The sequence below is a fragment of the Marmota monax genome, unplaced genomic scaffold (genome assembly GCF_021218885.2).
Source record: "Marmota monax isolate L192 unplaced genomic scaffold, Marmota_monax_Labrador192_F-V1.1 WCK01_AAM20220418_F8-fsc00141, whole genome shotgun sequence".
NCBI classification, from domain to species: Eukaryota; Metazoa; Chordata; class Mammalia; order Rodentia; family Sciuridae; genus Marmota; species Marmota monax.
Genome location: NW_026692981.1, coordinates 4,429,840 through 4,452,346, shown reverse-complemented (window position 1 = coordinate 4,452,346; position 22,507 = coordinate 4,429,840). Strand labels below are relative to the sequence as shown.

At 47.3% G+C, this 22,507-nt stretch overlaps 1 protein-coding gene across 1 annotated transcript; it reads left to right on the top strand.

Moving 5' to 3' along the window:
* The first annotated feature begins 4,355 nt into the window (after nucleotides 1–4,355).
* On the top strand, nucleotides 4,356–9,373 carry Sox4 (SRY-box transcription factor 4). The gene has a single exon (XM_046452507.2). It carries the CDS (start codon nucleotides 5,418–5,420, stop codon nucleotides 6,822–6,824), a length of 1,407 nt encoding a protein of 468 aa, XP_046308463.1. The 5' UTR covers nucleotides 4,356–5,417; the 3' UTR covers nucleotides 6,825–9,373.
* The last annotated feature ends 13,134 nt before the right edge of the window (nucleotides 9,374–22,507 follow it).

Sequence of the window (22,507 nt, the reverse complement as noted above, 5' to 3'; positions counted from 1 at the left end):
CCGACAGGCGAGGCTCAGCCTTGCCGGCACCCCGAGTCCCCGGCGGCGCGCGCCCGGGCTCCGGAGCGGGGCACCTGTCCCTTAGAAAGGGTGGCCTCGGGCGTCCTGAAGCGGAGCGCGCGGCTTCGCGGCAGCCGCTCTCCGGAGGAACTGCGTCCGAAGCCATTCCTGCCTCGGCAGACGGAGCGAGCCCGGGGACCCGCCACCTCCCGCTCGGCTGACCCGACCCGAGGGGCGTGCCTCCCCAGACTTCGGGACCTTCTGACAAGTGAACGGGAGGCGGCAATTGATTTATTGGGGAGGGGAGGGGATCCGAATTTACCGACACTCCCTGTTAGCCGCCGAGCGTTCCCACTGCTACGTAAAGCAGGTAAAGTGGTGGAGGGTGCAGCAGCTCGGGAGAGGACCAGGAGGGAGAAGCAAGCAAGCTGGCCACCCCACGCTTTGCAGCGCCTCCTCGCCCGCGCAGGGAGGCTCAGCGCTGCCACCTGGCGGCCGCGCTCCCGGGAGTGGAAGCGGCGGGCTGCAGAGCCATCCAGGCTCTGCGTGGGTGTGCCACGGCTCTACCTGCAGAGCGCCCGCAGAAGCCGCTCTTCTGCTCCAATCTACGTGGCCCGTGCCAATGCTCGTTTTCTGCTTGTTCTCAGGAAATTGAGGGGAAAGGAGTAATGGGTTGGCATTGATTGGCACTGCTCTGGAGAACTTACTTGAGTCTTCTGTGGCTAGTGAGGTTATGAGGGGAGAGAAAGTGGAATTGTTAGCAATGTGGGTTTCTTATATCTCAGTTTATTCTAAGAGTAAAAATATATCATACTTACCCCGGAATTCTGTCTTGATACCTTGCAAATAAGAATTATTTATATATTTTATTTTTGAAGTACAACCCCTTTCCCCTAGTCCAGTTCCAATACAGCCTTATCAGCCCAGACACATGAGGTGCAAGTTATGTTTGTCTCCTTGACTGAGGAGTAAATCAGCCTTGGATGGAAGGTCTTTTTCCATAAAGTGTGAAACAAAAAGCCTGGGGCCTTTCAGTGGACAAAGGCCACTGACATCATGTTTCCCGGGGCTTCTTCTCTGTCAACTAAAGTAACAACAATAGGGTTTTCCCCACTCTTTGTTTTATTTGAACTGAAGACTTGTCAGGTCAGACCAGCTCCTACAATCATAGTTTCTACAACCAAGGCAAGGCAAAAATCGTGCAAATCCAGGAGATCTGTTAAACTAATCTCCAGCCAGGTCTTTCTCCCCCTTGGTTCTATAGGACTATATTAGGGAGAGGGAGAGAGAGAATCTTATTTTCATCTATGCCCCCTACACAACGTTTTATGTTGTGCAGGTATGTGACAGAAGAAATGCATTTGCAGACATTATGTGTGCATCTCAAATGGATTCCATTATTTATGTGATATTTTTATTATTTTTTTACCTTAATTCAACATTTGAAATGTCTCACATCATTGCCAGTGGAGACAATTAGTTTATTATTCTAAAGCAGGATTATTTTATTATTTTATTTTTTTTTGCAAAATGATCTTGGCTTTTTGTTAATACAGCTAAGAGCAGCATTAAGAATTACTTCATGTACTGCAAAACCAGCAGAGGGAACACTCAGTACTGATCAAGTAGGGGCCACCAAAAGGCTGGTATTTGGGGGAAAATGTCAGTAATGGAGAACTGATTACAAAACATATGAAGTTAGGTAATGAGAACACAGAAATCTTTTCTCATTGTCTGGTTTTCAGAAGCCCAATACATTCCCACATGCACATACTTTACCCAGTTGAAAGATGACTTTACTAAGAGGCCCTTTGTCACATGTTTTTTTTTTTTTTTTCTTCCACATTCTAAGCAATCTAACACCTAAGAACAGATCTACTTCAGAAGTCTAAGCACTCATGTGTATCTACATAAAAAATCATTTAGAAAAGTCAGTGGAAGTTACTGATTTCATATTTCATTTTAAAGAGAAAGCTTTTCATTTCAACAGGGAGGTATCTTCCACATAGAAAGAAAAAAAAACTTTTTCCCCCCCCATTGGTAATTTTTCTTCCTTAGTGGCATATAAAGTAGAGGTGTGTCTTAAAATCTGTTTGATGAGTTGAATACAGAAAAACATCTAACAACAGAATTAGACCAGCGACTAATTTTTAATATACTCTTTTAAAAAAATCTGTCTTAAACATAATCATAATTACTATGGCTATTTTAACTTCCATTTTTTTCTCCAATCATATTCAATGGTGAAAGTGTAAATGATGTTAGAAATATAATCAATTATGTTGAAACTCACTCAACTTAATTATCAAACTAGCTACACCCTCAAATCATTAGGTAGTACAAATCCCAAAATAAATATATTTATCCTGTTATTTTAATCTGGTGAAAACACTGACCTCATAGATAACAGACTTCTTAGGATCATTTTTATATCAGATTAATAACATTTACAGGGATGGGGTTGTGGCTCAGTTGGTAGAGTGCTTGCCTAGCATGTGAGGCACTAGGTTCGATTCTCAGCACCACATATAAGTAAATAAATAAAGGTCAATCAACAACTGGAAAAAAAAACATTTACAGGTGTGTTTCTGTGCATAGCAAAAAAAATGACAAAAATTTATTATGAGGACATACTAAATTTGTGATGCAAAAAAAGGTTGTCATTGTGTTTTTGGTTGGGAGCTTTTTTTGGTTTTGTTTTAAGATTCCTTCTAGGGGAAAAAAAAAAAAGTAGTAGTGAATACCCAAGGTAGCTAATGGCCAAAAATTATTTGCTTTTATCCACTAAAACATTCTTGTGTTTGATTGATCCTTAGAGATCCAATCAGCTCTCTCCATAGGGTGTTTTTTTCATTAAAATTCTAAACCTGACAACCTGGGCCTCTTGCCAGCCTACATACTTTAAAGATTTGACAAGAAAAAAATGGAAATATACCCTTGAATGCAAAGCTGACTTTATGTTGGCCTGGCCCTGCCTAACCCCATCTATCACTGACCTGAGGAAAGTGTTAAGGAAGGCCAGTTTTTACTAAAACTTGAATTTTCAGATCATGGGAAATAGGTTCATTTGTGTGGCCAAATGAACGTGTAATCTGAATACCTAGGCCCTGTGTCCTTGCCACATCCTTCAGTATTCTTCATGAAGTTCCTTTCTTGGGATTGTTATCTTGGAACATCCTCATCATGAGGATAACAACCATGGGGCCCTGAGTGGTTAACATCTATGATCTGTGATGAAATTTCCACACCAGTGGCCACCCTGTCCCGTTTTAGCCTCTTGAACAACAAGCTGCTATTTACTAGAACCAGTGTGTGAGGGGCCTCGGGTGCAGCATTCACAGAGGGCTTACACAGTCCCCTATGGTTCCAAAGTTATTGAACACCCACAACAAGCTACAGAGGAGCTTCGTGTTCTGAAATTACAGATGACCTCAGCTGAGACAGTCCCAGACCCACAGTGACAAAACCAGTAAGGAAGACTGGACACCAGGCCTAACATTAATTCAGAGGCTGGGTCCTCCTAGGCCCCTCAGCTACCAGTTAGTCCCATTTGATACAATTAACACATATGTAGGGAAAATATGTGAGGGAGAGGAAGAGGAGGACTTTAGGGGAAAGAGAGGAATAGAGTGAACCAATCTTTCCTTTGGAAAAGGTGGAAAATAAATATTTAGAAAGTAAAGTCAATTTCAATCCTGTCCTTACCATTATCATCCTATACAAAACCCTATGAAGAGTCTCCCATTGAGGTCATTATGGAGCACTACCTAATGTGTTTCAAGGGAAAGTGCCTGTGTTTGGACTCTTCAGGATTTACAGGGGAGTTTAAATCATTGTAAATAACCATCCTTAACCCCTGTTTGGTTAAGAGTAAGCAATTACTGCAAAAAGTCATCTTCTCTGCCTTCCACAAAGAGCACAGAAACTGTTCTGAAGGGATTTACACAATACATCAACATCTGTGCTGTACCTAAAGTTGTTAAAATAATTGTAATGACAGGTGTCTAGGTACCACTTTCTTAACGGTTTTCAATATCCACTGATTTATTGTTGTGGTTTTCCCTCCCCGCTTACATCTTGGGCTTTAAGAAGGAGCCCAGGAACAGGTTTTGCACTAGAGGCTGATTCTTTATTCCAATGCTGAAAAGAACTAATAAAAACAATCACTCGGCTTTTAAGCAGAAAGCTTCCATTTACAGTATTTCACCCTTACCCCCCTTTCCAAGCCCCTGTTATCTAACATAATGGTTAGAATACATTTCCGTCTCTCCCCTTAATAATTTCATGCATTAACATCCTCTTCTCTCTCTCTCTCTCTCTCTCTCTCTCTCTCTCTCTCTCTCTCTCTCACACACACACACACACACACACACACACACAGCAAAACGAAAAAAGAGGCAGCAGAAATCTCAGCTGTACTTCTAGCCCTTTTAAAAAGTTTGCTCTGTAAATTGGAATGAGGTCAGATTTGGAGCTTCTCATTGCACGCGGAGATTATTATTGCACCGGGTTCCAAGCCAATGGGAAGCCCGGAGGAGGGGCTTGGCACGAGGAAGCGTTAGTTACAGCGGCTGATTGGCTGAGGCCAAGTCTGTGAAAGGATAAAGAGGCGCGAGGCGGAATTGGGGTCTGCTCTAAGCTGCAGCAAGAGAAACTGTGTGTGCAGGGAAGAGGCCTGTTTCGTGGGTCTCTAGCTCTTGCACGCTCTTTAAGAGTCTGCACCGGAGGAACTCTGCCATTACCAGCTCCCTTCTTGCAGAAGGGAGGGGGAAACATACATTTATTCATGCCAGTCTGTTGCACGCAGGCTTTTTGGCTTCCTACCTTGCAACAAAATAATTGCACAAACTCCTTAGTGCCGATTCCGCCCACAGAGAGTCCCGGAGCCAGAGTCGTTTTTGCTTTGCATTGTAGGAAAGGGACTGAGTGATAGAGACTATGTCGCTTTCCTGAGCTACCGAGTGCGCTCCTGAACTGGAATCAACTGCTTCAGGGGAAAGAAAAAAAAAGAGAGAGAGAGACTTGCCTGGGAGGCGGCGAGAAACTTGCAGTGGAAGAAGCTTCAGCACCAGCATTCAAGAAACTCCTCTCCCACCTTAGCACGGTCTCCAGACTCAGAGCCCACACCGAGCAAGCTGCAGCGCGGTGAGACCCGGAGCGAGCGGGGGAGAGAGGCTCTCCAGTCTGGGAACTATAACTCCTCTGCGAGAGGCGGAGTACTCCTCTCCCGAATCTTTTGGGGACTTTTCTCTCTTCGCCCACCTCCGCCCCGGCGAGGAGTTGACGGGCCCGCCTGGCAGCCGCGCGCGTCCGCCAGCTCGGCGTGTGCTTGGCCCGGGGAGCCGGGAGGGCCCGGCGATCGCGCCGCGGCCGCCGCGAGGGTGTGAGCGCGCGTGGGCGCCCGCGGAGCCGGGGCCATGGTGCAGCAAACCAACAACGCCGAGAACACGGAAGCGCTGCTGGCCGGCGAGAGCTCGGACTCGGGCGCCGGCCTCGAGCTGGGCATCGCCTCCTCCCCCACGCCCGGCTCCACCGCCTCCACGGGCGGCAAGGCCGACGACCCGAGCTGGTGCAAGACGCCGAGCGGGCACATCAAGCGGCCCATGAATGCCTTCATGGTGTGGTCGCAGATCGAGCGGCGCAAGATCATGGAGCAGTCGCCCGACATGCACAACGCCGAGATCTCCAAGCGGCTGGGCAAACGCTGGAAGCTGCTCAAAGACAGCGACAAGATCCCTTTCATTCGGGAGGCGGAGCGGCTGCGCCTCAAGCACATGGCTGACTACCCCGACTACAAGTACCGGCCCAGGAAGAAGGTTAAGTCCGGCAACGCCAGCTCCGGCTCCTCGGCCGCCGCCGCCTCCAAGCCCGGGGAGAAGGGAGACAAGGTCGGTGGCAGCGGCGGGGGCAGCCACGGGGGCGGCGGCGGCGGCGGGAGCGGCAACGCAGGGGGAGGCGGCGGCGCGAGCGGCGGCGGCGCCAACTCCAAACCCGCGCAGAAGAAGAGCTGCGGCTCCAAGGTGGCGGGCGGCGCGGGCGGCGGGGTCAGCAAGCCGCACGCCAAGCTGGTCCTGGCGGGCGGCGGCGGCGGCGGGAAAGCTGCGGCCGCCTCCTTCGCCGCCGAGCAGGCGGGCGCCGCCCTGCTGCCCCTGGGCGCCGCGGCGGCCTCCGACCACCATGCGCTGTACAAGGCGCGGACTCCCAGCGCAGCGGCCTCGGCCTCCGCCGCGGCCTCGGCCTCCACCACACTCGCGGCCCCGGGCAAACACCTGGCCGAGAAGAAGGTGAAGCGCGTCTACCTGTTCGGCGGCCTGGGCGCGTCGGCTTCGCCGGTGGGCGGCCTGGGCGCGGGCGCAGACCCTAGCGACCCCCTGGGCTTGTACGAGGAGGGGGGCGCGGGCTGCTCGCCCGACGCGCCGAGCCTGAGCGGCCGCAGCAGCGCCGCCTCGTCGCCGGCCGCCGGTCGCTCGCCCGCGGACCACCGCGGCTACGCCAGCCTGCGCGCCGCCTCGCCCGCCCCGTCCAGCGCGCCCTCGCACGCGTCCTCCACCTCGTCTCACTCCTCCTCCTCCTCCTCGGGCTCATCCTCCGACGACGAGTTTGAGGACGACCTGCTCGACCTGAACCCCAGCTCAAACTTTGAGAGCATGTCCCTGGGCAGCTTCAGCTCGTCGTCGGCCCTGGACCGGGACCTGGACTTCAACTTTGAGCCCGGCTCTGGCTCGCACTTCGAGTTCCCGGACTACTGCACGCCCGAGGTGAGCGAGATGATCTCTGGAGACTGGCTGGAGTCCAGCATCTCCAACCTGGTCTTCACCTACTGAAGGGTGCGGGCGGGGAGAAGAAGGGACGAGGGGAAGAGAGAGGAAAAAATAAAGAAAACAAAAGAAAAAATAGAAAAAAAGAAAAACAAACAAACAAAAAAAAAACAGATGAAGAGTTGAAAGAGAAAAGGGAAAATAAAAAGAAGATAAAGAAAAAAGTGAGCAGCGCTGGCTTGGAGAGGAGCGCGGGGGCGTTTGGACCCGCGCCGCATCCCCACCTCCCGGGCCGTGGCGCCGCGGCCCCGCGGAGGGACGCGCAGGAGGCGAGGTAGACAGGGCGACCTTTATTGTTATTGATGTTGTTGTTGATGGCGAAAAAGCTACTTCGAGTTTCCTCCCCTTTGCTTGAAGAGACCCCCCCCTCCTTCCAGCGAGCTTCCGGACTTGTGCGCACCCCCAGCAAGAAAGAAGCCGGGGAGTTTTTTGGAGACTGGAGGAATCTCGCCCTCTCGCCTCGCCTCTTTGGTGGCTTTTGCTTTTGTTTTTACTGGGTTTCTTGGTCCAGAGAGGAGCGGGGGTGAAGGCTGTGCGCCCCCACCCCCTAGCAGCGCCTGCGGGGGAGGAAGGCTCGGGACGAAGGTCTGCGGCCCGCAGACGCGGAGGGGAGCGCAGGGACCGAGACTCCACGCTGGCGAACGTCCCTTTTGGTTTTTCTGTCCCTCTTTCTTTTTTCCTTGTCCCTGCAGCCAGAGGCGGAGACACGAGGCGGGCCCGGCGGCGTGGCCGCGCGGGGAAGGGACTGGGGGCCCGGGGAGCCGCGGCGGCGGGCGGGGCGGGGGACGCGGACCCGAGGGTCCGGCGCCGCGCGGGTGCCCGGGGCGCGGCCGGCGCCGGGAGGAGACTGACGCGCGCGCCGCCGCGGAGGGCGAGTGGCTTGGGGAAAGGTTTCTTCTCTTACTCGGAATCGTGATGGTGTTGGATTATTTCACTGGTGGGGTTAATATAGCATGTTATCCTGTCTATCTTTTAAAGATTTCTGTATAAGACTGTTGAGCAGTTTTTAAAATAGTGTAGGGTAATATAAGAAGCAGATAGATGGCGCTATGTTTGATTCCTACAACAGAATTATCACCAGCTTTTTTTCATTCTTAACTCTTTAAAGGATTCAAACGCAACTCAAATCTGTGCTGGACTTTAAAAAAAAAAAGAAACAATTCAGGACCAAATTTTTTCTCAGTGTGTATGTGTTTATTCCTTATAGGTGTAAATGAGAAGACGTGTTTTTCCCTCACCGATGCTCCATCCTCGTTTTTGGGTTTTTTTTTTTTTTTTTTCCTTGTAAATGTAATCAGATGCCATTTTATATGTGGACGTATTTATACTGGCCAAACCTTTATTTTTTTTTTCTTATGTTATCCCTTTTTTCTTTCCTTTTTTTCGGCTTTATTTTTAACTTTCTTCTTTTTTTTCTTTGTTTCCGTCTTTTCTTTTTTTTCCTTTTCTTTTCCTTTTCTTTTTTCTTTTTTTGTAGTTGTTGTTACCCACGCCATTTTACGTCTCCTTCACTGAAGGGCTAGAGTTTTAACTTTTAATTTTTTATATTTAAATGTAGACTTTTGACACTTTTAAAAAACAAAAAAAGACAAGAGAGATGAAAACGTTTGATTATTTTCTCAGTGTATTTTTGTAAAAAATATATAAAGGGGGTGTTAATCGGTGTAAATCGCTGTTTGGATTTCCTGATTTTATAACAGGGCGGCTGGTTAATATCTCACACAGTTTAAAAAATCAGCCCCTAATTTCTCCATGTTTACACTTCAATCTGCAGGCTTCTTAAAGTGACAGCATCCCTTAACCTGCCACCAGTGTCCACCCTTTCAACCCCAGGCTAGTAGAATGGGGAGGAGAATTAGCCAAGCATTCAGTGCTTTTTTAAGAAAAACAAGATATTTAAACGAAATACTCTTTTGTCCAGAGGCTTTAAAACTGGTGCATTTACAGCAAAAAGGGATCCTGTAGCTTTAACTTGTAAACCACATCTTTTTTGCACTTTTTTTATAAGCAAAAACGTGCCGTTTAAACTACTGGATCTATCTAAATGCCGATTTGAGTTCGCGACACTATGTACTGCGTTTTTCATTCTTGTATTTGACTATTTAATCCTTTCTACTTGTCGCTAAATATAATTGTTTTAGTCTTATGGCATGATGATAGCATATGTGTTCCGGTTTATAGCTGTTGTGTTTAAGATTGAAAAAAGTGGAGAACATCTTTGTACATTTAAGTCTGTATTATAATAAGCAAAAAGATTGTGTGTATGTATGTTTAAAATAAGGACAGGCACCGGGACGTCTGCCTTCTAAGGCAGTTCCGTTAAGGGTTTTTGTTTTTAAACTTTTTTTTGCCATCCATCCTGTGCAATATGCCGTGTAGAATATTTGTCTTAAAATTCAAGGCCACAAAAACAATGTTTGGGGGAGAAAAAAAAGAAAAAAAAATCATGCCAGCTAATCATGTCAAGTTCACTGCCTGTCAGATTGTTGATATATACCTTCTGTAAATAACTTTTTTTGAGAAGGAAATAAAATCAGCTGGAACTGAACCCTAAATCTTGACTTTTGTCATTCTTCTGCCCAGCACTTGAGATCAGGAGGGCCCTACCATGTGGGTAGACCACCCATCCCATCTGCCTTGGCTTTGGAGAAGCAGGGTCTAAATGCCACCTTATTGGCAAGTACCAAGTTCCTCTTGACCAGATTTGGCAGGCCCTGACCCCGAAATGATGGCGTCAGCTGAATATGTGTCAACTCCACACTGCTTTCGGCTTTCGAGGAATTTTCTGAGTTTACTACATTTAAGGGAGCACACCCTTTGTCTTGAAATCTGAAAGGGGGGAGGGGCGTGGGGGATGGGATTCTTCACTGATCCCACTGGCAGGTCTTTTTGTGGTTTTATTTTATGCTTCTGAAGCTCCTTTCTCCTTACCTTGCCAGTACTTGACCATCTAGTAGTAGCTAGGATTTGTTGCACCCAGAAGAACATAATGAGCCTGGTAAGTTATTAGTAGAGGTGGAGAAAGCCTTTGCTAGTTACAAGATGCAAAAGATGTGTAAGTCTTCAATGACGGGGAGGTCACCATGTGCCCAGATCGCCCATCTTGTGCTGTGCCCTGCATGAGTAATACCGCAATGGGAGTGCCTCGCTGGCCCACTCGGTCTGAACAGGACGGTGGGCTTCATCTGGCAGGGCTTATTCTTTCTGAGCACCAGGCGCAGCACTATTATTGAGACCGGTATGCGAGGACACAAAAGTGCCTTGGGTTTACCAGGTCCATTACTATTTGGTTTGGAACATACAACTTAAGTAGCACTATTTCCTGTTTATTGGGGTGAGGCCACCAATCTCCATTAGCTGTAACAAAAGCCATCTTCACTTCTAAATGTCTGTTAAGTAAAAATGTGTAAAATGTGATGTGTCTCAGCCATTCAGCACTGGAGAGGAAGGGTTAAAGAGCAGATGTGCTGGGGAGTAATCCCCCAGTCTGGATTGCTGCTAGGTAAGGGAGTGGCCTGGGTCCTGGAATGTGTAGCTGGAAGAAGAGATTCTTGGAGACTGTAGGCCAAAACAAGCATTTTGTTCAGTAAGAAGCAGTAGTTTTTCCCTCTCCAAAATAATATAATGATTGTTTTAATATAATTCATCTCTTAAAGATAGCTATTAATTTCCAATTTTTTCATGTGTGCTGCTAACAAGTTTTTAATTACATGTATATTCTGCAGTTAGAATATCCCATTTTTAAAAAAGATCTTGAAACAGCACAGCACCTTAAGTTTCTTCAGAGATCTTTGGGGAAAGGAGGAAGGATTCTTGTGCACAACAATCCTCAAGTTCAATATTCATCCTCATGGTGATGATACTGTGATTAGTTGACCTATATGATGCCTGTTTTTTTTAATGATGCATGTGAAGGCTATTTTTATTTTGTACGGTTCTCCTGCTAGAACTATTTATTTTCCCTTGATTTTTCCATGTAAGGGCAGATGCTTAAAATATTTTAAGAACCATGGGACTGGGGATGTTGCTCAGTGGTAGAAGGCTTGCCTAGCATGTAACAAGCCCTGGAATTGATCCCCAGCACTGGGGGAAAAAATTTAAGGGATTTTGATACACATTTAAGCTTTTAAAGGCAACATATAGTATGTATTTCCTAGCAAGTAGTAGAATAAATGTATTTTTGGACTTTTTCTTCTGAATCATTTTTCATTCAGAAATGATACATGGTCGGTGGCTCAAGGCATAACAAACATAAGAAACCCAATAGTTTAGTGTGGCTTTTTCTTCCGGATAATTTGGATCAATGGAAAAGAGTAGGTTTCAGATTTTCTTTTAAGATTATCAAGCAATTTTTCTTAAAAGACACTGCTTCTGGCCCTGTGTTCCATCAGAAATATAAATCAGTGTTACTTGCTGAAGTCAGTTTTATCGATACCTAGCTGAAACCCTTTAGGTACCGAGAAACATAATGGCCCATGCAAGGTGATGCTGTGGCTGGTGGGTCAGGTGCCTGGAAAGGCCATCTGGATCTTTGCTGACACTGCTAAGGGTCTGGGGTGACACGAAGGGACTCTGAGGAGATAGTGGACGTCACCCTTTACCAAGTACGTCCTGTGTTGCAGGAAACACCAATTTGCAAACATGATGTGGTGAATGCCTTGATCAGAATGCTTCATCATAAATTTTATTTTTTCTGTCTTGTGACTGGTTTATTGAGCAGTGTAGGTAGGTTTCATGGATTAACCAGCATTAATTATAAATTTTAAACAATTTAGGAGCTCCAAGGAAGTATATGAAAGATGCATATGTTCCCCCGCCCCCCCAAAAAAGGATGAATTCCAGGAATGAAAATCCATTTTACCTATTTGGATTTGTCAGGGTGGAAGGTCGGTGTGCTTTCTCCTTCTTTCTGGGGGTTTTTGTTTTGTTCTCCCCCTCCCCCACCTTGAGTCCTGCAAAATCCCTCTCTAGCCCATGTTCATTCATGTTTACCCCTGACCCTCTGATTCAGCCTTGAAAATTACCTCCACACACGTTTCTAGATTTTTCACTGTATCTATCAGAAAGCTGCAGTGGGCAGGGCACCTCCAGGCATGTGCCAATGTCTACCTGGATGTCTCTTTGCCCAGAATGAAGTGCAGGATTCACATGTCAAGGCCTTGCACAAAATGATTTTCTTCCACCTTTTCAGGTCTCCAGCACTCCAGGACACCAGACCAGACCCTCCCATTAGACTAGACCTTGAATACATTTTGTACCCCCAAATTTGCTTTCCTTAGTTCTTTTTGCATAACAAGGGTTTGTTTCTTAGATGTTGACTTCACATTTGCATTGTTTCCATGGGGCCTGCAGAGCATCCAAAATGCATTTGCATCTTAGGCTGCCTGTGGGAAGTGGGAGCCCTGCACTTGGTGTAAACCTGGTAGAAACTGGCTCTGAGACTCCCTAGGGAGAGGCCGCTGTCAGAGTTCTCAGCCTCTTGGAACTGCAGGGTTCCACTGCTGTCTGAGGTGTACAGTTGTGAGGATGGAGTGAAACCCTGTTTCCTGCGGGATGCGGGTAGTGCCCAGCCACTGGAGGTGCTCAGCAAATACCTCCAGGTCCCTTACCTCATGGCTGTTATAGAAAGGTAATGTCTGTACAAGCCAGCACCCTGCCAGCCACACGGGAGACACTGCAGCCTCAGCAGTAGGCCCTGAGTCCACGTTTCCCAGTCTGGTACACGAATCCCCAGCATGAGGATTATTGGAGGATTCTTTTTAAAGGTAGAGATTTTACAGATTACCAGGCCTCAGTCACACTGTGGAGGTAGGATCCTCATAGGCTCCCCATACATTTCCAGTGCTCACCGAAGTTTGGAAATTACTGCTCCCATTGCATTTTAGCATATTCTCTCAATAAATTTGCAGATAAAGGATTCTTCCCCACCACCCACTTTTTTAACATGGAGAAGCTGAGTTGAGAATGATTTGGTGACTGGTGACTGAGGTCACAGAATGAGAAAGGAGGTGCTGTTCAGTGGTAAGCCCTTGCCTGGCAAGCTCTGAGCCCAGCAGGGAAGGGGAGGGCACTGGAACCCTGTTTCCTGAGCCCATCAGTCAGCTCAGAAGTGATACCTTAAAATAGATGTCCTCTCCATTTGAGTAAAAGAGAAATGAACTTCCCCAGGGCTGGGCCCCTGGTGAGGACTGGTCACACCACCCCCACCCCAACCAGCTTCCCTCCACCCTGTGATCCCCATGATTTTCCCAAGGATGTCTACTACACTCCAGCTGAAAGTGCAAGTTTAATTAATTAATTGAGTAGACACCACACATGTGTGTGTATGTGTGTGTGTGTATGTGTGTGCGTGTGTGTGTGTGCGCGCGCGCCAGTTCAAATGTGTGCTCACAGAGGAACATAGGGGACTGAGGTTAGAAGGCAGAGGAGAAGGGAAAGGGTATAAATATAGAGAGTGGAACTTCTGCTTTGTCGACAGCTTCCAACAAGTGTGAAAATTGGAAGTTGTTCCGGGGAGTGTGCGGGCCTGCATGGAGAGGCCGCAGCCTAACCATTCTATCCCAATGAGATTGACCGTTGGCTACAGTTAACTAGAAGGGTTTTATGGTTTCCTGCATGTGTTGTTTTCCTGCTTAAATGTTAAAAAGAAGAAGAAGAAGAAGAAAAAAAAAACCCTCACATCACCAAACGGTATTTCCCAGGGGGCTGTGTGACCCGGCGGCTGCATCTTGGTCTGTGCCTTCGTTAACAAAGCACTTCTGTGTGTGGATGTCTGTGGATACAGGTGATCGTAAATTTAGCCCATTTTATTTTCTTCTGACAGTTTCAATTCAGGGCAATCGGTTTCAGGAGTCCTGCCAGACGGGCCAGGCCCAAGTCAAGGCATGGCAGGAACCTTCCACAGGACCTTCTTCCTTCACCCTGCAGATTTCTTACAGCCGGAGTTGGGACTCATTGGTGCGCTGGTACACGAGATGGCTTTGCTTTACATACAAGACATTCGAATGAGAATTCCATTTAAGGTTTTTTTTTGTTTGTTTGGTTTCTAAAGGGTAGGACATAAGAAATAACTGAAACATGATTGATTCAGCCTCCTCCGTTCTTGAGCTGTTTTTCCAATTACATAATTCTAGTTTAAAACCCAGTAAATGGGCTGTTTCCTGACACAGCACGCAGGGGAGAAGCCGGAGGCCAGGGAGAGCACTCTGACCTCTGGGGCTGTCCCTCTAGTGTCTGGTGATGGTTGGCTCCCTGGATGCTGCATGTGACTGCTTTGTAAGAGCTGAGCACCTGGCTCTGATTAACGATCATTAGCTCCCATTGTACAGTGTGGTTAATTGCCACTTTCTTACCAGTGCCCGTCCCGACTTTCCCAGCTCCAGCACCTAAAACCTGGGAAATCATCTCTCCTGGAACCCCCACCCACGCACCCACCATTCAGCCCCTGCTCTCTCCCTCCCCTTTCCTACACTCCCTATGTGGGCCTTTTATCTCTCCTGTTTGCCAATCCCTGGAGAAGATAGACTTTGAATAATTTATTTGAAGTTCCTGGGAAGTTGTGGGGCTGGAGTCTCAAAACACACTGCACTTTGTTCCTCCCCTGGGCAGGAGGAGGTTCCGAGGCCTGTCTTTGAAAGAGGTCGTGCTAAGTACATTTGGAAGTTTGCTAAGAGTTTTAGTTTAAGCTTTTGGATGAGCATCCAATGAATCCAAAAGTTGTCCAGGGGACATTGGGAGGCTGGGGACAGAAGGATATTGCTGAAGTTGAAAAAAGTACTTTGCATTTCTCGAATGGTTTCACCCAAGATTATTCCCAAATAGTGTCTTTTAGGGTATCATGGGTATTCTGTAAACATCATGGTCAAGTAAATTAAGGAAACACTAGCTAAGATGAATTCTGGCTTTTATGGTTATAACAATGTATTTTTATATATGTCTTTTCCAATGTGTGTGTTTTTCTTGAGTAGCTACTAGAAGTAAAAAGACTCGTGTTATAGACATAGGCTCTTTTGACATTTTCACCCTGAAGATGGATTGTTGTAAAGTGGGTATTGGGGAGAAAAATCAAAGATAAGTCTAAACAAACTAAGGTTCAAAATTAAACCAAACTTTGAAACAATCATTTTATCCTCTACAGAAGGTGAATAGGTTATTTTAGCATATGTGCAGAGACATCTGTAAATCATGCTGAGATATTTTTCTGTCCCAGGTTGTGATAACATATGGATGAAAAAATAGAATGCTAGAGAGTCTCAGCACTGGGCCTGGTGATGAAATACAGCAATTTCAGCACTGCTGACCCAAACAGAGATCAGCTCTCCCCCATTGGAACTCTTCGGGCCGCTTCTCATTTCTGTTATTGGTCTTGCTTGGTTGCTAGGCTGTGATTGCAAGGCACAGAAATTCATTCAGGTCATCTGAAATCATGGGGCTTTATTGCAAAGAAATGAGTGACTATAAGAAGCTGGAAATTTCACAGGAGCTCTGGAAGAAGGAGCCCTCAAGATGCAGGCAGCTCTGGGGAACAGGTTAAGCAGTTCCTCGTGGAGCCTCAAGCTGCAGGTGTTAATATGGCTTGGGTCTTGTTTTAGTCTTCCTATGTGCCTCTACTGACTTCCAACACTAAATCTTTCTTTTCTCTGTGTCTCACCTTCACCAAGATAGCTGTGCACACTCTGGTATCTCAGTGATCACTTGCCAAAAAGTGAACTGCCTGCAGGACACTTCTGACCCCACGTTGCAGTATCTACCCTCTGATTAAGTGAGCGGATTCACTTTCCTGTCCCTGACCTTTGTGTCCGCTGCTGGGAACTGATGGCCCTCCCTCACATTCTGCCGTTTTCTGAGGGAGAGGAAGCCCAAGGTCTCTACCACAATCAGTACTCTCTTAACAGCACCCCATCCCAGTCCACGTAAGTGTACTGCTGGAAAAGAGGAAGGAAGAAAATGAAGAAGTGGGTGCTTGACTCATTCCAAAGCCGACTGATGGGAAAATTTCAAGGTTCTCTCCAAAACAACAATTTGGAGAGATTGGAGTGTCCATAGGAAGGGAGGTGGGCGTTCCTTCCCCGGTAGTCACTCATCTGATTTGGAAGCTGGGCGGGGAGGCAGGCTGGAGGGGGTCCACTATCCGCCTTTTACCATCCAAGGTAAGAGCAAGGACGTGAGTCTATGAGTCAGGTAGACGCAACTAGGAGTCCAGGAAGCAAGAAGGCTATGGAAAACACTCTGGGGAGCAGAAATTACAATGGTCAGGAAGAATTCAGGCTGGAGAGCTCTAACCACATTGAGATGTCAGGAAACCCCCCCTAAGTGTGCCTGGGAAAACCAGCAGAGGGACGCCACCTGCCCGGAGGCCATCCTCCACCCACAGGTGTTGGGGGAGAGTTGACTCAGTGATAGACACAGCCTGGACCACACCAGTGGCCAGTTAGGTCCCCTGGATCCTTGCTTTCCCCACACCCTGTAGGAGCCAGGCTTTGGAGCAGGGAGGAGGTGTCTCTCCACTCCAGGCATCTCCAGTTGACTTAGGAGGGGAGGAGGCTCCAGGCATGTCTCAGGATACATGTTACTACTGGGTTGACTTTTAATAACTGAGGGACCGGAAGGTTCTGGTCCCACACCACCATGTCATCAGGCACTCTTGTCTGGTTTCTCTGTGTGCCCATGACACTGATCCTGTCACTCCACATCCCAAGGGGGACATCCACAGGGCAAAATGGCAAAAGATATTTTGGGTGAGGTTTAGGGATACCCTGTCTAGAAGCACAAAGGGATCCCATTTTATCTAGTCATCTCAGAGCCCGAGATGCACCACCCATTTCTGTCTTGACAGGAGCGTGCACAACGAAAATCCACAACAACACAACCAGAGCAGTTCCTCTTTCATCTGTTCTATATAAAAGAGTCTTCTTTAAAATGAAAAAGAATTTTTTTTTTTTTTTACAAAAAAATACACTGTAGGATATCATCACAGAGTCGCTGCTCATGGAATTTTAAACTCTTTAGGTTAAAAAGGAACTTCAGAGGCCATTTGACCCATCAGCAGAAGGAGCCTACCAAATCCCCAACACCTGTGTGACATTTGGGGCCCTTCTGCCCTGTAAAATCATCTGTGATCCAAAGCTTAACTCTCATATCAATGTCACCATGAAAATCCTGTCCCCTACAAACAAAAATTCCTTTCCTTGTTATGCAGATGTTACAACACTAATATGATTGAAATATTTTGATTAAATTGTCCTTAGTCTCTTAACTACTAGATAGGTTCACGTTTTAAAATGAAGGCGCTAGTTAGGTCCAGGAAAGCTGTTTATTTGTAGAAGTGGGGGGTGATTGGACAAAAGGAGGTGAGGACATTCAGGAAGTGTGGGATGGGATGCTCACCTTCAGCAGAAGGTTGGTGACCCACCTCCTCCTCGTGGGCAGGCTGACTGCTCACAGGCCTTGGGAATCTGCCGAAGGGTCGGTTCCTCTAGGTTGTTTCAACTTCTCCCAATTAATTCCCCTAAGTCTTCCAAACCCGCAGGCTGTCCAAAAGAGTGGGAGTCCGTGTTTTCAGGTTCAAGTAGGTATTATTCACAGAATCGGCTGTAAGAACTGCTCAGAAAGCTGCAGTGCTTTATGAACAAAGACAGCCCCAAATATTTGGGGAGTGGAGAAATTTCAAAAATCTCCTTTCCTGCCATGCCCATTGGTAAGAAGACAGACATATGCAAACTAGTGACGATTGCTTTCTAGTCTTTGCTACCATTAACACAGGCATTAAAAACAGTGGAACAACTAAAACTAGACCTGCTTAAAGACCACAGAAACTATTCACCTCTAGCTCTTATGGATGTAGTGGACACGCCCCCCCCCCCCCCAGCCCCGTGGCATTTGCCATTCGCCAGCCTTGGGTTTGTGCATGGCTCTTGTTTTGGGAGGATGCGCGTTTCCCCTATCTTGATGCCATCAATGATTCAAGCTGGTCCATCTGGAAATGATATTACCCGAGCGTTTATACCCTGCGCCCGGCTCTCCACAAGTGACTGCTTGTTTCCTGAAACCGGCGATTGGCAGCTGTTACACAGACATTTTCTCCTTTTTAGATACCTATAATTACACCAATTATGCCAATCATTGATGTTTATAAAGGATTTAAAATTTTACACACCCAGAAGAGTCTATCAGAAAGCTCCATCTGAGGCACAGCGACACCCCACAGAGGGACCTATTTGGCCATCACAATTGCTGCCGAGAGTCCCTAAACTGAGCATCAGCACAGTAAGTGAGGCTTCTGATGAGCCTATATGTCTTAGGCAAGTTAATCTCATCACTGGAATGGAATTCTGTCTGGTTAAGAACCAGGGAACTCAATTTCGCGTTCCTTTGCAAAGGAAAGAAGAGTGTGTCCAAATTAATGAAGTTAGCCTCTCACCTTCCGACCCTCTGGACGGCCAAGGAGGGTGAGAGGGTCCGTATTTCTCTGTCCCGGGTTCCACCTTCAGATAGAATGAATCCCAGTTAGCAAAGTGACCTGGGGAACCAAGAGCCTTCCTGGCAGTGCCCAGCAAACCATACCAGAGCTCTGCTCAGGCAAAAGCGAAGTTTGAGGAACACTGATCGTGCCTTTCAGATGTTTATCATAGATATTTTTATGTAATAATTTTGTTTTTTTTTTAAATATTACATGGGGCTGGGAGTATAGATCAGTGGTTGAGTGCATGCTTAGCATGCACAAGTTCCTGGGTTCAACCCCCAGTACACACACACACACACACACACATTGCATTAAGATATTGTATATCTCAATTACTGAATTTCAACCGTGGGCTCCCAGTGCTAGGTTGGATGGGGATTCATGGGCTCAGGAGTGGGTCTGTGAATCTGAATCCTTTTCATATGAATATTTTACATGTTTGCCATTGGCCCCGCAGCCTGCTGGGCAGCCTGTGTTTTTAGTTGTCCCACTAAAACATCAGAACAACCGTCCTTCATTGTTGGCATGCGTAAGGATTGTTTAGGGCGGTTGTTAAAAACGTGCATTTCCAGTCCTCATGCCTGGAAATGTGGATTTATCGTATTGAGGTGGAATTTGAACTTCTGCATGCCTATATTTTTAAACAAACAAAAATGTTTCTGATGCAGGTGGTTTGCAAACCACACTTGAGGAATTCATTATAAATATTTTCGCAGGCCTCTGTGTGTTTTGTGGGCTCTATCCTCTTCCATTAGGGGCAAAGGGGGTGGCTGGGAAAGGGTAGCTCAGCCACCACAAGAGGTAACATAGACAAAGTTACTCTGGAGCCGATCCTGTGAGACAGAGAAGAGTCAAAAGCTCCAGGAAGCTGACAGCAACCTCCAACAAGTAGAATTTTCTGACGGTCCTGCACGTGGTAATTAAAACAGCACATGTGTGAGCACTTGGTGTCTACAGGCAACTCACAAACGCAAGGAGTTATTGTTATTAGATTTATTCAGTGTTTTAGAGACACTTAACGTCCCACAGAACATTACATTCCTTCACAAATCCTTGTTCTGCCAAATTCTCTAAATTTAATAGGATTATCCCCTAATGGAATGCTTTAACAATATTTCTCAAATTGAGCTCTCAAGACCACCTATTTCTTATGCAACCCACAAACCATATGCTGACCTTTCCTGAAAGCATTATCTGGGGCCTCCCAAGATGCTGCTCTACAGCCGCAGGCCCTTGCAGACTGTGGCAGGATTATCTAAATCAAGATGGGAGGAACTCGGGACGATGCTAACACTCCCAGGTTGTGCAGGCAGGTTCTGTGCGTCTGCATGGATTCCCGACCTCACTCAGTTCCCAGGAGCAGCAGACACGTTATCCAGATTGTGGAAACCAATAAGCAGCAGAGGCAGAGTATGACCCCAGGAAGGGGGACACCAGGGAGCCACTTCACCAGGCCAGTGGTGTGGAGGGTGAGCTCCTGTGAGCCGAGGGCAGCCATTCCCAACCAGCTTTATCAATGCTCTTCACAGGACAGTAGGCCAGGTGACCCCCACCATGCTGCGTGGTCTTGGTTCTCCCTCAACATGAAGACCAAGGACTCATCCCTCAACATGAAGCCCACACTCCTCTTAGCAGCCCCAAACTTTCCAGTCTTCTTGGAGGTTGGTCACACCAGTGCTGTCTTGGGGGGTCCTGTCTTCCACCACGTGGACCTTTTCTCCTGTGGATGCTTGGCCTCAGCACCCTTATCTGCTGCTGGCGGGCCCATCGTGGACCCCACTCGTCTCTTACTCTCCAGGGATCTGAGCTGGTGTGGGATGATTCCCATCTGTTCCTGCAGTGGTGTGATCACTGACCAGCTCTCCTGCGGGACTCCACTTCTGGGGCCTGCGTTGGCTCCTGGAGAGGTGAGCTGTGTGCCTGGGGTTCTCTGTTATCTTTGCAAAGCAAGATGGGTCCGGGGCAGCTGGTTAGGCGAGTCTCGCAGAGAGAGGGGTGTAGAGGGCCCGGGTGCTTCCTCTGAAGGACAGGTAGAAAACGAGAGCTGTGCTCCTGCTCTGCTGTGGACGCCTGGACAGGGGCTTCCCGCTCTGAGGACTTTTTTCAGCAGCTGTATATCTTTGTAACCTTCTACTGTTTTCTTTTTTGCCAAAAGGGGAGCAGAAATTGTACCAGGTAGGAAGGGAGGGGTGGGGGAGGGTGAGAGGGACACAGATCCTCAAATTGCCAGAAAGTGTTGCTGTATTATTTTTTATTGTGTTGGGAAGTTAATGGGTGAAGTTAAAAGGCAAATCTTGTTTTTCTTCATCCTCCCTACACACACGCACACACGCGCGCACATACACACACACACACACACACACACTCGATCCTGCTGGTCCTACTCTTTCTCCCACTGTCCTCCTGCTGTTACATTGCCACCAGAGGAAGGTGATATTTTGAAAGACATTTGATCCATCTAATGGAAGAGGAAGAAAACAGGGAGATGAGATCAGGGGGATTTCTGAGAAAGAAACTCTGGAACACAAGGGACAAAAGAGTGAGTCATCCGTCCCAACCCGGTCACGGAGCCCATCTGGCCCAGGGCTTCCCAGTATTTTTAGGGATGTTTGTGAATTTCTGAGTTGTTGACGAGGACCTGCTCTGATGCGTTTGGGAATGGGAGGGCGTTTGTGGGTCTCTGTACCTCTGACAATGAGCCCTTGGTGGAGGTGGAGGAAGGCCAGGATATTTTGGCCTGGGCATCTGAAGTGAGCCTTTGAAAGTAACAGATGTGGCGGATAATGAAAAGGAGGACAGTGGCAGACTCCAGGCCACCTTTTTCCTCCGTGGCAGATCCCCTTCCCGCTTTTGGGCTGGAGATGCCAGATCTCAACTTCCCAGCTCCTTTCTGCCCGTGGCAGCCCAGCAGCCTGTGTCCCAGGGGAGGACCTGGGGCAAGTCGCCAGGGAAGGGGGTTGGGGCGGGAGGGGCGTCCCAGAGCGATTTTCCTGCCTGATAGTGGGTGAGAGGCCACTGGGGAGAGCCTGGTCCTGTTTCCTTCCTCCTTAGCATGTGGAGGGCATGAAGTTCAGAAAGCCGTGCCGTCCTGTGGTCAGGAGGGAAGGCCCAGCAAGAGGCTGACCCAGAGCCCTGACTGTCACCTACATGCAGCCAGTTCAACAACAGCACCCTGGGCTCCTTCCTCGTCATGCAGGGGGAACAAACCCACATGAACCGAGGCCCCCCCCCCCCCCCCGGGCCCTGGGCTGGCTGCTTGCTGGAGACAGAGAACACAATTCTCAAATAGGAAGTTATGCTGGCTTTCTCTGAGGCATGTAAACGTTACCACTAGGCTTTGCCACCACCCCTACCACCACTGATGGCATCAACAGCAACTTGTATTAAGCCCCTGTTAGATATTAGGTCTTCCTAGGTAGATACATTGTTTTATTTAATGCCAACTTTAAGAGATAATGGTGCACATTGCATAGAAAATAAAGTACAGAGGGGTGAAGCAATCTGTCCCAGGCAATGGTTAATAAGAAGCAGAACTGAACCTCGGTAGTCTGATATCCACCCCACCCTCTTTTCCATTTGGCATAAAACAAATATGTAAAGTATGGCTTATGATTTCAGGTAATGTTTTAAAAGTGAGTGGTGACATGAATTGTTCACAGATAATAGCAACAGCCATCATATTTACATGGATCAACAAGTCCACTTGTATGAATGTCTTGAATACCAGTGTATTAGATTTAATTTGCAAGACTTCCTAATGGATGAAGAAATGAGTTTGTCAAGAATGAGGCCACAAAAGAAAACAAAAGGTCTGTTTTGTCTCCTATGCAGAAGCTAGAGAGGAAAAATGAAAAGAAAGGTGGGGGAAAACACTTAAGATGGTCAATTTTATGTCATGTGGGTTTTCCACTATTAACAAGGTTCTGAACACACACCAAGAAAACACAGGGAGGCTGGGGGTGTGGCTCAGGGGCGGAGCACAGGCTTAGCTGGGAGGCTGTGGATTCCATTCTGCCATTAAAAAGAGAGGGGGCGGGAGAGAGAGGGAGAGGGGAGAAAGAAAGGAAAGAAGAAAGAAAACAAAAGGCACCTTTAGGAATCACCAAATCTGGGGTGAGAACTTTAGGAAATATGCAACTTTAGGAAATATTTTGCTCAAATCAAAATTTGCCTTAAGTACAATATTCACATCCACTAGATTAGTAGCTCCTATTTGAGAATAAAGTAA

What these genes read in the sequence shown, in the direction of transcription:
- Sox4 (XM_046452507.2), top strand. Translation starts at nt 5,418, where the DNA reads ATGGTGCAGCAAACCAACAACGCCGAGAACACGGAAGCGCTGCTGGCC.